This window comes from Chamaea fasciata, unplaced genomic scaffold, assembly GCF_029207755.1.
Source record: "Chamaea fasciata isolate MVZ Bird 193981 ecotype frontalis unplaced genomic scaffold, bChaFas1.0.hap1 SCAF_5, whole genome shotgun sequence".
Lineage (NCBI taxonomy): Eukaryota > Metazoa > Chordata > Aves > Passeriformes > Sylviidae > Chamaea > Chamaea fasciata.
Genome location: NW_027094090.1, coordinates 8821913 through 8835425, shown reverse-complemented (window position 1 = coordinate 8835425; position 13513 = coordinate 8821913). Strand labels below are relative to the sequence as shown.

General features: G+C 36.4%; 1 protein-coding gene across 2 annotated transcripts in view; it reads right to left on the bottom strand.

The window, feature by feature from the left end:
• Window positions 1-385: 385 nt before the first annotated feature.
• SEMA3A (semaphorin 3A) overlaps window positions 386-13513 on the bottom strand; it is a 166041-nt gene continuing 152913 nt past the window's right edge. For both annotated transcript variants that reach the window (XM_066182774.1, XM_066182775.1), the window contains 3 exons: window positions 12010-12077; window positions 6183-6325; window positions 386-4677 (listed from right to left, as the gene is read on the bottom strand). In XM_066182774.1, the coding sequence (XP_066038871.1) occupies window positions 4222-4677; window positions 6183-6325; window positions 12010-12077 (667 nt within the window). In that variant the 3' untranslated portion in view covers window positions 386-4221. The remainder of the gene's footprint in view (window positions 4678-6182; window positions 6326-12009; window positions 12078-13513) is intronic.

The following is a 13513-nucleotide window of genomic DNA, read 5'->3' as shown; positions in this document are numbered from 1 at the left end:
TCTAAACCATTAGCATTGCACAGAGTGAAATTTCATCAAGTACAGCAACTTGCTCATATTTACATGTCTTCCAGGCTAATTTACAGTTTGGTTCACAGGCAGAGGGGAAAGTAGGGGTGTGTATATCTGGCTCTATCTGCACAAGCTCAGCAGCTGTGCCAAAAGATAGGCTGAAGATAAGTTCCTGCCTTTCATTTCAGGCTTATTAGTTTGTAGTCTTCAAAAAAGAAACAAAAAATGCCATTAATAGAAATAGCAATCCTTCTGGCCTAATAAACAGAGCTCATATACATTATATTGGCAACAATGCACTCCATATGCTCATGAAGGTTACAGGGCACACTTCTGTCTAAACAGTCAAGACACTGAACTTCAAATATTTGGAAGAAATGTTTATTTAACAACTGAATACATGCTAAAAGAAATAATTTACAGCAGCAGTTTCATTACACTTTCTCTCCAGTTTTCTAGTTCCCATCTGAATTGAAGTGATAAATACAGAAGTGGAATTATTTACTACCCAGTGAGGAATGCATTTAAAGAAGAAGCGCACAACTCAGACACTGACATAGCAAATAAACCACCCTATCACCTCTGTGGCAAAATCTTGCATTTTAGTATTTTGCTGAACACACCGAAATGGAGTACCTCTAGATAACAGTACTTTACACTGTACCTCCTTATCTAGTCAAAAATATTTACATCTCTTTTGACTAATGTGTAGGTAGCAAAAACCGAACTATTAAACACATACCATTGATATTCACTAAATAATACATAAAAAGGAACAGTAAATGCGCATTCACATGCATTTAATTTAATTTTTTTACATAGAGACTTTATTGGGTCATGAGGATTTAACTTTGTTTTGCAAAGATGCACATTTTCTCAGTTTGATGTTACAGTTTAGCATAACCATATAGTTTTTAGGAGCCGCAGAACGAATTCCCATTTCAGTGTCTGTGCAAGTGCAAAGAGTAGATGAGTAAGAATAAGATTCAATATATTTTTGTTCCATGCAGATGGATATCTTAAAACAAATGAAAATAGACCTTTCTGGTTATAAATTCTCTCCAGCTTAAACACAACTTTTTACTTACTTTTTCTAAAGTTTGTAACTAAAGGTTTAGAGGGTTTTATTGGTCATTTACAGAAATATCATTTTAATCTTTATTTTCAAATTTTATGTTGCTTTAAACAATAATGACATAAAAGTGAGTATGAATCTTACTGAAGCTGCAGGGCATCTTTCTATACATTAATTCATTAAGGCCTATGCTTTCTGAAAAAAAATTTCATTTCACATCAGTATTACATGTTGCTTTAACTTGACCATAACATGAACCTGAAAATCAAAAATTTCCACTGTTGGCTTGATCTTTTGCCCTCTTCTTTATATAAAAAATACAAAAAATTAAACAAGACTACTCATGTCAGTGAGGACTGGGTTGAAGTTTGTAAGATATGATCATATCTATTGTTCAATGAGACTGCCAGGTCATGGTAAAAATGTTGCAACTTCTGTAATTTTGTTCCCACAGATTATCTTTCTCAGTATAGAAAAAAATATCTTAGAATTCTGACTTTATTTAATATGTTCCTTCTTCATGCATTGTGAAAGATGATGGTTTTGTTTCATTTATTTTGTAGCAAGTTGCTATAGAACCAGTTGCTATGAACATGGAAGAGAAAAAAAGTTACACAGCAATTCAATGAATCTGTAAAAAAGGAAACAAAGTGATTTGGGGTCTATTGAAATAAATCTGTATTTTTCCCACTGAATTCTACAAGGTTCATTTTAAAACTCTTTCCTTTTTTAAAGAAGAGTATTGTAGTAACTAGATGGTACACAATAGCCCTTCGCAAAAGGCTAAATGTTCTGTGATTAAAATTAAATAATTCATTTGACAACAGTGCTCAGAAATTAACCATAAGCTGAGCTGAAAAATTAATACTTCTACACAAAAAAAGCACATAGTTGAACTTATGTTTTAATTCATCCATATTCAGCTCATCACAAAATAATGGGAATTTACCAGCATACTGAAGTTCACAAGAGTCAGGTTAAACATAAGAGAGACTTAAAGCTGCTTTAAAAATAAATTCCCAAGTGCTTTCTTAAATCATGGCCCTACAGCCTTGTCCTAGCCTATTCAATGACTTTTTGTTCTGAAGAATTAAATGACAAAAAATCCTGCAAGTTCATCCCCTCCAAAGGATTCAAAAGGGACTGAAGTAACTCAGCTGTTAGTGAAAATCCAATTTCTACGGAGGAGAGAAGCTAAGGCTTCACTAAGCAGAAGGATACTTGAATTAGTGAGTGGCAAGGAGACTGGGGCACATTGTGGGAGACACTGTCACAGCAACTGTGTTTTATTTTATCTGATAAGGCTGATTGATAGTGTAGTAATAAATTGATAAATTAAATACCACAGAGTGAATAACAACAAAACAGATCAGTCATCAGTGCAGACACACTTTTATATAAAAGCTCCTTTAGCAAACTAAGGATTTTGTTCTAGTAATTTTCCCCACAATGACATTATTTGAAATGATGTCATTTACAGACTCTACCAAGGTAAAATATGGGAGGCTGGAGAAAGATGATCTCAAAAGAACTGGACACCATAGAACTGGGGACCAAAGGCACATCTGTGCTGAGGTGAATAAATCCACTACTTACAACCCTAAACTGACACTCATGATGCAAGTACATTGTCTGTTTTACCCTGTTGCTCTCCTGTATATAGAATAAGACAGAAGTGCAGGACCAAATTTTCTGTTGGGAAAAACTAGCCTTAAGCTGAACTTCTCCAATTTAGTACTTCAGCAGATTTCACCCACAGATAAAACTGTCCCTCAGATTTTAAAATGGGGAGCTGGCTTTGGGGTTGTTATTTACATGGCCTAGTCCTGTTTCTTTGCATTTTGGTGATCTGGCCCACAGAAAGAACAGAGCACTGAGAGTCAGTAGTGTGGACAAATCTCTACAACAGAGCTGGGAACACAACTCCTTAAACCGAATGTGAGCTTTGCTCATGGATATATGACAGTCTATGAGCATCAGTATTTAAATATTAGCATTCACAAATATGAACCAAGAAAGCAAGAGTGTAATGAACGGAGGGTATTTTAATGCTATTTTTTTAATTAAAAAAAAATATACAACTGAAAATCAATGCTCTCCTCTTCATTGGTTCAATCTATAAGCAAGGTATTATACAAGTTGAATAATTTCAAATACCATACTTAGAAAAACAGAATGCAGAATAATTCCATCCTATACAGTGACTTTCATGTTAAAACAGCTTAGTTTTAAAATTGCTTTGAAGTTACATGTCATATAGATTACTGACAGGGGAGGAGGTTAACTGCAGTGTGACCAGCTCCCCTGGAAGTTTTCCCAAACCAAAGAATAAAGCAGTCATAATTGGAACTTGTCTTTTTTTCCTCTAAACCAATAACTAGAAAGTACAATATTTCTAAGACAAAAAGTCTAATCTATTTTAGAAAGGAGCTAATGTTTGCTGCATATTTTTTCATAGTACATTTAAATTATACTTTTAATAAAATACATCTTTAGATCAAAGCTGAAAGAAGTCATCAGTAGTAGGCCAGTGTACTCCAAATTTATTTTCTTCCAGATGATGGATGGCTTATGTTGTTCAGATTTCTACAATCAATCTCATTCAGTATTGTTTTTCCTCTTCTAGCACATATAAACAGGAGAACTGGTAGACAAAACAAGAACAAAATCCTTGTGTCCAATCACGTGTTTAGACGTTCATCAGCTTAATGAGTTCATGCAGTTTAATATAAGTCTAGAAATGATAGTGCTGATGATGAAAGGTGGGGCTTGTTTTTCTTTTCTGTAAGATGACAGCATGAAATACAGCATTTTCTTTATATCTCCGTCAAAAGAGAAAGTAAAACTTGCCTGCTGAATACTTGCAGAAGTTTTTGAGCAGTAAGCTAGGTCCAGGTGAGTTATCATCCTTGAAACTCTGGTCTTTTCTGGTTTTAGAATCAGAGCAGAGAGGAAGGACTTGCTAGGAAAGTTAGAAATGGATTTTATTTAAACCTAGTGGAAACTGTTTGAACTTTCCACTCTTGTAAACATCCACATAATGCCATGAAAAAGTTCATGAATATTGCATTTTTTTTCCAGTTATCTGTCTATACAAGTTTCTACTTGAATGAGGTTCCTAGAGGTAATGTAGCTCAGACACTACGTGGTGCCCTCTCAAATTCATGGGTCCTCCTGTTTCTACCTTTTTTATTCTCTTGTAGGTGCTTCCACTTATTTGTGTTCACCTGCGCATTGGCAGGCCTTTGCCGGCGCTGTTTGCGGTCTCTTTTCCAAACCTGCTCACAGAACTCATCCATTGTGTTGAGATTGGGGTGGTTGATCAACTGCATGAAGTCTCTGTACCAGATCTTCTGGCTGGGGGTCATGCTGTTGGTGGCATCCTTGATCTTGGAGCCATCACCATCTTCTTCCTTATGGAGCAGCTCTTCCAGGTGGTCGTTGTCGATCACTTCAAGGGTCACCTTGAGCAAGGTTTGCATGAAGCCATGCTCCACAGCATGACAAAAATAAACACCAGAGTCTCTCCGGTGGAGACTTCGTAGCAATAGGCCCTGTTCTGTCCGGATCATGTGGTCATCCACTTTTATCTGTATTGGGGAAAAAGTGGTAATTTCAATAGTTATTTTTCATCTATGTGGTACATTATCCTCTAACCATGCTACTTCTTTATTACTGCTCCTTTTAACTGGTAAGACTTGGCCAAGAATTCCCAAACCCACAAAAACCCTTTGCCATTCATCTGTAATCATGAAAGGCTCAAATCTTTTGGAAAAACTGATATAATGCCAAGAGTTTGGGGAATTAGGAATTTACTCCTTAGCAACTACTGCTGCTGAACAAAGATCTGTTTCAGCTACGTCAGATGGAGTTGTTGGAAAGATTACAGAAGATCTGAGCCTGTAATCAGCAGAGTCAACATGGATTCATTTGGCTGTATTGCTGAGGTCTCATTCACCATTATCTTTTAGTCAAATCTCGATCCATTTGTAGGAAGGGTTATTTGTCTTCCTGTTGTTCCTTACTACAAAAACCCTCATGCATAGAAGTAGGTTCTGCCTAAGTGGAAAATTCACAAACAAGCAACTGATTTTTGACCAAATCTCAAAATTTTAATATTCAAAAAGCAGCTGTTCAAAATACCTCTTTTTTTTGGAAATAATTCCTATCTAGAATGTAACCTCATTCTCTGAATGCACATGTTCCTGCAGATGGAAAAGGCACAAGCCTGTTTGCTGTTCTCTCACTGAGAATAAATTCTTTATAATTTTCGACTTACGCAAACAAAAAAAAGATATTTAAAGCAGCTAATATAACTATTCTGAATATGCTTTAAATACATGTATGCATACTTACAAATACTTCAACATAACAAATGAGTTTTTGTTCCCTAGCTTAACCTCCCTACCTACCAAAGTAGATTGTTCTCCTAAGATATGCGTGACCTGGCTTGATACCACTTGAAAACTTGGGTGATTAATAACATAAGAATGTTGGTGACAAGAGAAGGAGAAAAATAAATATCAACTTAGCGTAATGCAAACAGGGAAAATAAGTGTTTCTGGCTGTATGAATACTGCTTTTGATGAAAGTAAGTTTTCATACTCTTGTGTCCATTACAGTTCTCAGTTCTTCATTCTGACTGCTATCTACAGTAAAGTCCCAGAACATGCAGCACATGGGATGCTCCTGCCAGACTGTGCTTCAGTCGAACAGTATGATTAGGGGAAAGCAGTCAAACTTTTCCTCAAAGGCAATTTTAAGTCTTTTGTGATATTTAAGCTTGTATAATCTTTGTATGATGTTTCAGGTCACAGTTAGAATGCAAGCTTTTTCTGTTTCTGGGATCTCTGATGCAAACAAGTGTGTTTTGCAGGGAGTCTCAGCAAGGAGAGGATATGAACACTTGCTGCTGTAACAATCTGTAAAAGCTATCAGGGAGCTTACAGAATTTTAAGACTGAGAATATGCTGAAGAACAATGGAACTCATATATTCGAAAGAAGTTCTGCTCAACCAAAATTATTCTGGGAAGGACTCAGACTGAAGTCTATCTTTACAGAGAAAATTAGTTACATCTCTTTATTTTACTGTACCTCTTCTTTGCGATCATCATTTTGCTTCTGGAATTGCCAGTAGACTACAGCACGCTGAGATTTCGGACTGCACTCCAGGAAAGTGCTGCTATTCTCTACTCCATAGATAATCTTTTCCTCCAGGGCCTGACCGTTTGGGTTATCTGTAAAACATGAAAAAAAGAGAAAAAAAAATTACCAGGAAACTAACCCTTAATTGCTGAGTAATTTTTTGTTTAGAATTTGGGCTTCTTTAAGTGTTTAAAGATAAAAACTTTTTAAAAAATTCCCCATATCAATATATCATTTGAATAATCTCCATCAACAACTCTGTCTCTGTAAGGACCCATAGTAGGTTTTTCGGTTTACTGGTTTTCGGGGTTTTTTAATTGCTATTTTTAATTCTAACAGCTGTTAACATCTCAATATGTGAAGTTAATGAATTTAATGGTGAAATTTTGTGTAAGCCTCATTATTATTCATCAAAGAAAACATCTAGGACATGACAAGAATTTTTAATAGCAAACTGTATGCAATGAGAAAACTCAGGGTGTAGTTGCAGAATGTTTGTAATGATGCCTCCTGGGCTCTATGGTCATAATACTTTAGAGCAAAGTAATAAAACATGAGGCTATTTAAAAGTAGAATAATGTGTTTACATTATATGGCACTGCAGTTTGCTGAAGCTGTTAATGACCAGGAATAATGTTTTTGAGGAAACGATCTTCAATTAATCATTTCCTCTCATACTGATATAATTTATGGAAATGTAATGAGGTTAATAAACCAGACATTAGGGGGGGCGAAAGAAAGTTAAATAAATTACTTCCTTTTGTAACAACAATGTTTCAAGATATTCATCAGCTTGCTGGAAATATCACATAGCTATCAGACTTATATGGTATTTGATTCTTCTCCAATACCACAGAGGATTTAAGGCATCATGTTTCAACTCTCCACTTTAGCTCTTTAAAATGCTGGTACGGACTTAAGTGGCAACAGAACAATAATCCTGAAGAGTAGATGAGGAAGGGGTGGGTAGGCTGTTTAACACTGTGTTGATCTCACGGGGTTTCCCGACTCCTTGCCATTCTTTGTCTTTCTTTCCATTTTTCACATTTGAGTTTTAGCCCTGGAAATCTTTAAGGAACTTCTTTTGATATGCTTTAACAGGAAAATTATGTCTATTTAAAACTCTGTCAGAGTAATCCTTTGTCCACTTTTGTTTGGTCCCAACCGTGCCCTTCTCCTACTGGCTATGCTGTTTAGCAAACGCAGGTTGTTTGTTAGATGACTGTGACAAAGGTAAAAGTAAAATTGAGCTCCTGGCTTATGTTGATACAGAATCACATATGATTTTCAATAATGGCTTTCAGCCCTGAGAGAGGATGGCAGAAGGGATGTGGAGCAGAGTAAGGACTGGTGCTTGCCCAGTTCTCAGAAAACATCAAATAGCCTATTAACACTAAACAAATAGGAAGTGGGTTTGCTTGCCTTCCTCTGCCGGATTGTGGACCTTTTAACCAAGTGAGTGGGGTGTTCTATTAAAAGCCAAGTGAAACAACTTTTACAACATCTCCCATAAACCACATTCCCATGAAGAATGTCAGTACAGCTATGGCTCAGGAAGACAGAGAGCAGTGGAGGAATGAATTAGAAAGCAAAGGAGCAAGAGAAGGGTAAAACAGCTGGAATAGAATATAGCCAAGGTGGTGAGGTCTGAGATGGAGCACGGTGATTTTGTGTCATTGAAACAGAGGAACTGGTAGTATGTGAAGAGACGAACTGAATAAAGCTAGAAGTGATAAGATAAAGATTGGAAATAACTGATGGGTTCAGATTTAACACTGTGAATGGCTGACTGATGTACTGAACTCTTCTGTTACAAGTTAAATGCTCTAATTAAGGAACAAAATTCATGTGGCTGAGCAGGCAGTCAGATATCCTCACACAGAGAGAAGTTGTTTGATGTCTGAACTGGGATCCACAACAGTCAGCACATACAGGCCTTCAGCATAAGACACTTAGTAGAAAATATCCCCTTTTGTAGCCCGGGACACATATGTTAGTGCCCCAGTGATGAGTTTCTGTGAAACAGGATCTACAGGCTTCCATAGTAAAGGATGGAAACACAGGGATTTCACTCTAGGATGCACACCCTGTCTCAATTCCTCTCCCAGGGTCCCTGAACTGTAACTGCAGAATGGCCCATCTTCAACAACAGCAATCTGATAGTTAGGGTAATGGAAGTAGGAATATCAAGTCCAATTTCTAAGCCTAAGTGAACTTTGGGTTCTCATCCACTGGGTCCAGCATCCTAAAAGGATGATTTAACCAGCAGATTACTCACTAGGGGCTTGCAGCTCCACTTCATTATATTTTCATGAACATGGCTTAGTACAAGTGAATTACACAGTGGCAGATCAGATGTTACACTGCTCTCATTAGATCCAGGGGAGGCAGTTTTCTAAATCATAAATATCAGTATAAAGAACAAAACCAGGTATTTTTGGTAAAAGTCCTATGGCCCATGAGTAGCAGCATACTTTTAAGTATATAGAGAAGTTTCTGCTGGGAAACTTAGGTACCTAGAATGTTCTTAGTATCTAAGAAGCTAGTCACAAGTTTTTTAAGAAACTGTGCACTCTGATACCATTCCAAACTTCTGTTTCTTTGGATCTGGTCTATGACATTCTAGTGTGTTAGAGAACACCATGGAAAGTGGGTGAAGTCCTCCTTCACAGCTGCAGAAAACACAATATGGGTGACAGACACACAATGAGAGAGTCAGACTTTTAGAGATCCTTCAATTTCCATTTCCATGATTTGAAGGATCAGAAGGCAGGTCCAGAAATGTCTATAAAGTTATGCAATATTGAGCACATGGAGTGCAAGAAAGTAGGCAGTGATGAAATAATCACAGGATCAGAGTGCAGCTTTGGGACTGAGAAGCTGAAGAGACTGGACGGAAGAGTGAAAGTCTAAGAAGTTCAGAAAAGCAGCTGGAGGAATTAGAAAATCATAGAAGTTATGAAGTTGGTAATAAATTTCAGCCCAAAATCCTTTCTGAAAGCAGTAATTCCCAAAATGAAGCCAACAGCAGTATCAGTTTACTACCCTGATAAATATCCTTTAAGTACATAATTTCTTACACAACCGAAGAAGTATGAAAGGCTAAGTACTTATACCAAGATTGTTTTGCAGATGAATTAATCTCACAATACAGTTCAATTCAAAGTGATTCTTTGAATTTCCCCTGGGATAAATCATGTTAAAAAAAAAAAAAAAAAAAAAAAAAGTACCTCTTCTTTAACAAGTTCTTCTTCAAAAAACCCCAAATTTGATTATTTCTTGATAGATCTAGTATGTTACACTTAAACAAAAATTCTCCTTTAGCTGCCACAAAGGTGACCATGCTTTTAGATTTAAACAAACAGCTGTACAGTGAAGGATCCTCAGCTCCCTCTAATGTTGCTGTGCAGTCATTTAATACTTATACATTTGCACCAAAGATCAACTGAAAATGCCACATAAACCTTATTAAAAATATTATTGCTTCAGACTGATTGCAAAGTTGGTTTCTGCAATGTCTTTAAAAGCTATACATTAAGACAGTATTCTTTTTTCATAGTTTTGTTGGTTCACATGGAGAATCAATTGGCACTTCCTGCAAATGAATCTGTAGACAAGTAGTAAATGATTTTTGAAGCCGTTTTTGGCTATAGACAAACCCAATTCTTCATCTGTTGTCCAAGGAACTACTAGTCACAAACAAGGAAAAAACTCAGCATAAGTTGGCATGGGAAATTTATAGGCCATGCATTCATCTGTATTATGTATGATCATGTGTAAATGACAAGTGAGTATAGGAAAATGTAATGGATTTACAACTCAAGTGATTTAGAGAAAATTTCTTTTAAGACCAATCTAAACCATTCAGTAAATATTATGACATGCATCCTTCAAGTCTAGGATCCAAAACTGCATTCCCTCACTAATTTTTGCAATTTACTCATCCTTCTAATGCTGTCTTATCTTGTTTTGTATTTGCTCTGCTCATTTTGGCAAAGCTGTATTAAAACTCCTTTTGATCAGGTCTACCATATAATTACCTTTACAGACCTTGAGTTCTCATGACTATTAAAGAAAAAAACTGATTAGTCTCTTCCCTTCGGACAAAAAGAATCTTTTTCAGACAAATATGTTTAAAAAAAATGAGAAGACATAAATCCAACGTGTTTTGAAATGCTTTTTTCATTTATGAAAAAAAAAAAAAAAAAAAAAAAAAAGAACAGACCTACAGTTGTATAAAACACAGCAAGCAAATGTTATAGAACATTAAAATGAACAGACCTGTGGTAGACCAGTTCATAGTTTTGCTCAGGAGTGAAATGTTCAGAGAGTTAAGACATAATGCTAAGAAATGCTTCTGCTGGTATTAAAATAATGTTTAGTGCCTGGTGAAACTTTCCTACTGTGGAACTGAAAATTTCATTCTCAGTATAAGGATGGTCTTATCTTCACTGTGTAAAAATTACTCGATATCATGCAATGGGAAATTTGTGAGCTTTCTACTAGTCACAATTGACTATTTCAAATCTAAACTAGTTGTACTTTCATGAGCTCTCAAAATGTGACAACTACATACTGACCACGGTCTGTTCATGCACTTTAAAACTCCTTTTTCCTTCTAAGTAACTTGGCATAAGTCTGATAATCAGAGTAAAAAGAAAACCTATAGTAATGTCACCTGTGAGTTTCAAATGCTTGAAATAAAGATAGAGAAAACTATTAGTGAAACATGTTGGTAGTGAATTACAGTTAACACGAAAGTAAAATTGAGGACTATTTATCATTTTTGCTATTACATGGACTGGAAGGAGAAGAGGGTTTTGAGGTATCTCCATTTTCAGTCACCTCCTTATTTTTCACAGTGGCTTAACCCTGAGATTAGGTCAGTTGGTTAGAGCATGGTGCTAATTACACCGTGGTTGAGGGATTGAGGATCCCCGTATGGGCCATTCAGTTAAAAGCTGGACTCAATGAGTCCCTTCAAAATCAGAATATTCTGTGTGAAAAGTTCCTGCAGACGTGCCACAATCATGAGGAACCATTTTTTTCCAGCAGAGGGAAGCATTGCCTAAGTGTTCCCCTCACTTACGGCAAAATTGACATTTTTAGTTTTCTAAGTGAAGGTCTTCTGAAAAGTTTGGCAACAAATTAGTAACTGTGAGAAGTCTGTCAGTCAAACAAGTCAGGAAAGGAGGCTGATGAATACACTGTGAAAATGAAACAGCTGACAAAAAAGCAAACCAAAATACATCTAAGAAAACCCATGCTGAAAGCACACAGGGACATGCCTGCTGCAAGAACATCCTGATCCTCAGAGCTTTTAGTGTGACACCAACAAAGGTCACAACTATTTCGCCAAGATAGTTAGAAACACATTTGGTTTGTAATTTGATTTGACTATCATCTTATGCAAACTATGCACAGCAACATGGACATATTTCTTGCTGTCATGAAGGAAATGCAATTCTTTTCTGATTTAATATGCCTAATGTGATGTTACGAAATTGTCAGGGAAGAGAAGCAGGAAAATTAAAATGCTTAAAGTGTTTATCTGAGGAAAACAACAACAAGAAAAAAACCCAACCAAACCCAAACAGACTTCAGTGTCAAGCTATTGTAAGCTATTTAAATTAGAATAATGATGTATTATATTCATCTTTTGCAGATGTTTGAGACAATTTCACCAACAAATCATTCACATGCCTCCTACTCTACTTGTGCACAGTCTGTAGATTACATACAAATTATCTGCACTTCAGTGGTGCCCATAACTCACTGTGATGCTGCAGGTCTGAGCAGTGGGTGAGCGGGTCCCCATTTCGGATGTCTTGTCGTCTGGTGCGCCTGCAAAGATCACATTTGAAATCTGTTAGTGCCCTTCTCGGCCTCAACACCAACAAATGGAACATTTCTATAATTACGGAGGTCACAAGTGCACCTAAACAACGCTAATAAGGAAATCATATTGTTACTACTAAGTTCTGTGCATTATTGTTATGTAGAAACAGGCTTTACTCTTACAGGTGAAGTCTTCAGAAACTGGTAAATACATACCTCTTGCACTGAGATACTACAGAAATAATGTTTAATGCTAATTATTAGTATCAAGTAAATACCGAAGAAAAACAAATATGAAGTTTATTTTAATTGTGTGGGCAATACTGGTCATAGTATAATTCACTACTTGATCCACAGCTACAGGGACTGCTGAAGGACTAAAAGACATACTGTAGAGTTTAACATGCATCAAAAGTATACATATGTGCAAGTACAGAATACTTTGAGCATTGCAGCACCTTTTAGACAGATGAAATGTTAGGATGAGTGACTTTGAAAGAATGCTGAAGTGCTGTATTTTCTCCAAAATCCCAATTTAAAAGCATAGATCGTTTCAGCCACCATGGGTTTCACCAAAACATTTCTGATAAAACCTTTTATTAAACTGTTGCAAATGGTTTTGTCTTTAGAAAAAAAAAAAAAAAAAAAAAACACAAAATAAAAATCTTCCTTGAAAAGGAAGATTTTGAAATGACATTTATTCTATCTTTTGTGGCTTGCGTCTGAATTCTACCTTTGATTGCATGTCTTTTTAACACAGTATATTCTTTTCCCAGTTAGAATTATACCGGCTCTTTTGAAAAACATATTGATCTGTGCTAAAAAAAAAAAGTTGTATTACATTGAAGTGAGTTTTTTAATACAGTTTTGTTTTGCGTGTGCTGTTCTCTCTTTGTCTGCTCCTAGTTTTGTTTAAATAGCTGTGACACAAAATTCAACTGAGCCAAAGCAACGCGTTTCATACGAAAAAGAAAGAAAAAAAGAACGAGGCAAACAAAGATGTGTTTCAAGTGTGAGTACTTTACTTTAGGAATCGGAGAAAGCCTGAGGGCTTGCAAAATTAGAGGAGAACAAAGAGGATTAGGCTGCTGAACAATGCTGCGATTTCAGATTATGGTATCCAGCAACGGATATGCAAAAGTCAAGTAGCCTTGTAAAAAGCCCTGTTGGTCACTCCCTTGTGACAACAGCCCACATTTTTAAAAGCCATTGTTCTGCAGCACAGACCATCTCTTCTCTCCACCAGCGCTATTTGCAGGCTCTCACTAACCGCCCAGCATCAGCACATACCAGGAGTTCTTACAGAGGTACAACTGCACAGCTGAGTCCTCTTGCCTGAAAGATTTTAACCATACTCCTTTCCACTGAAAGCTACTGAAACGCTGAATATGAAACTAATTACGTGAAAAAAAGCAAAAGCTTTCTTTCTCAAAAAAAAAAAA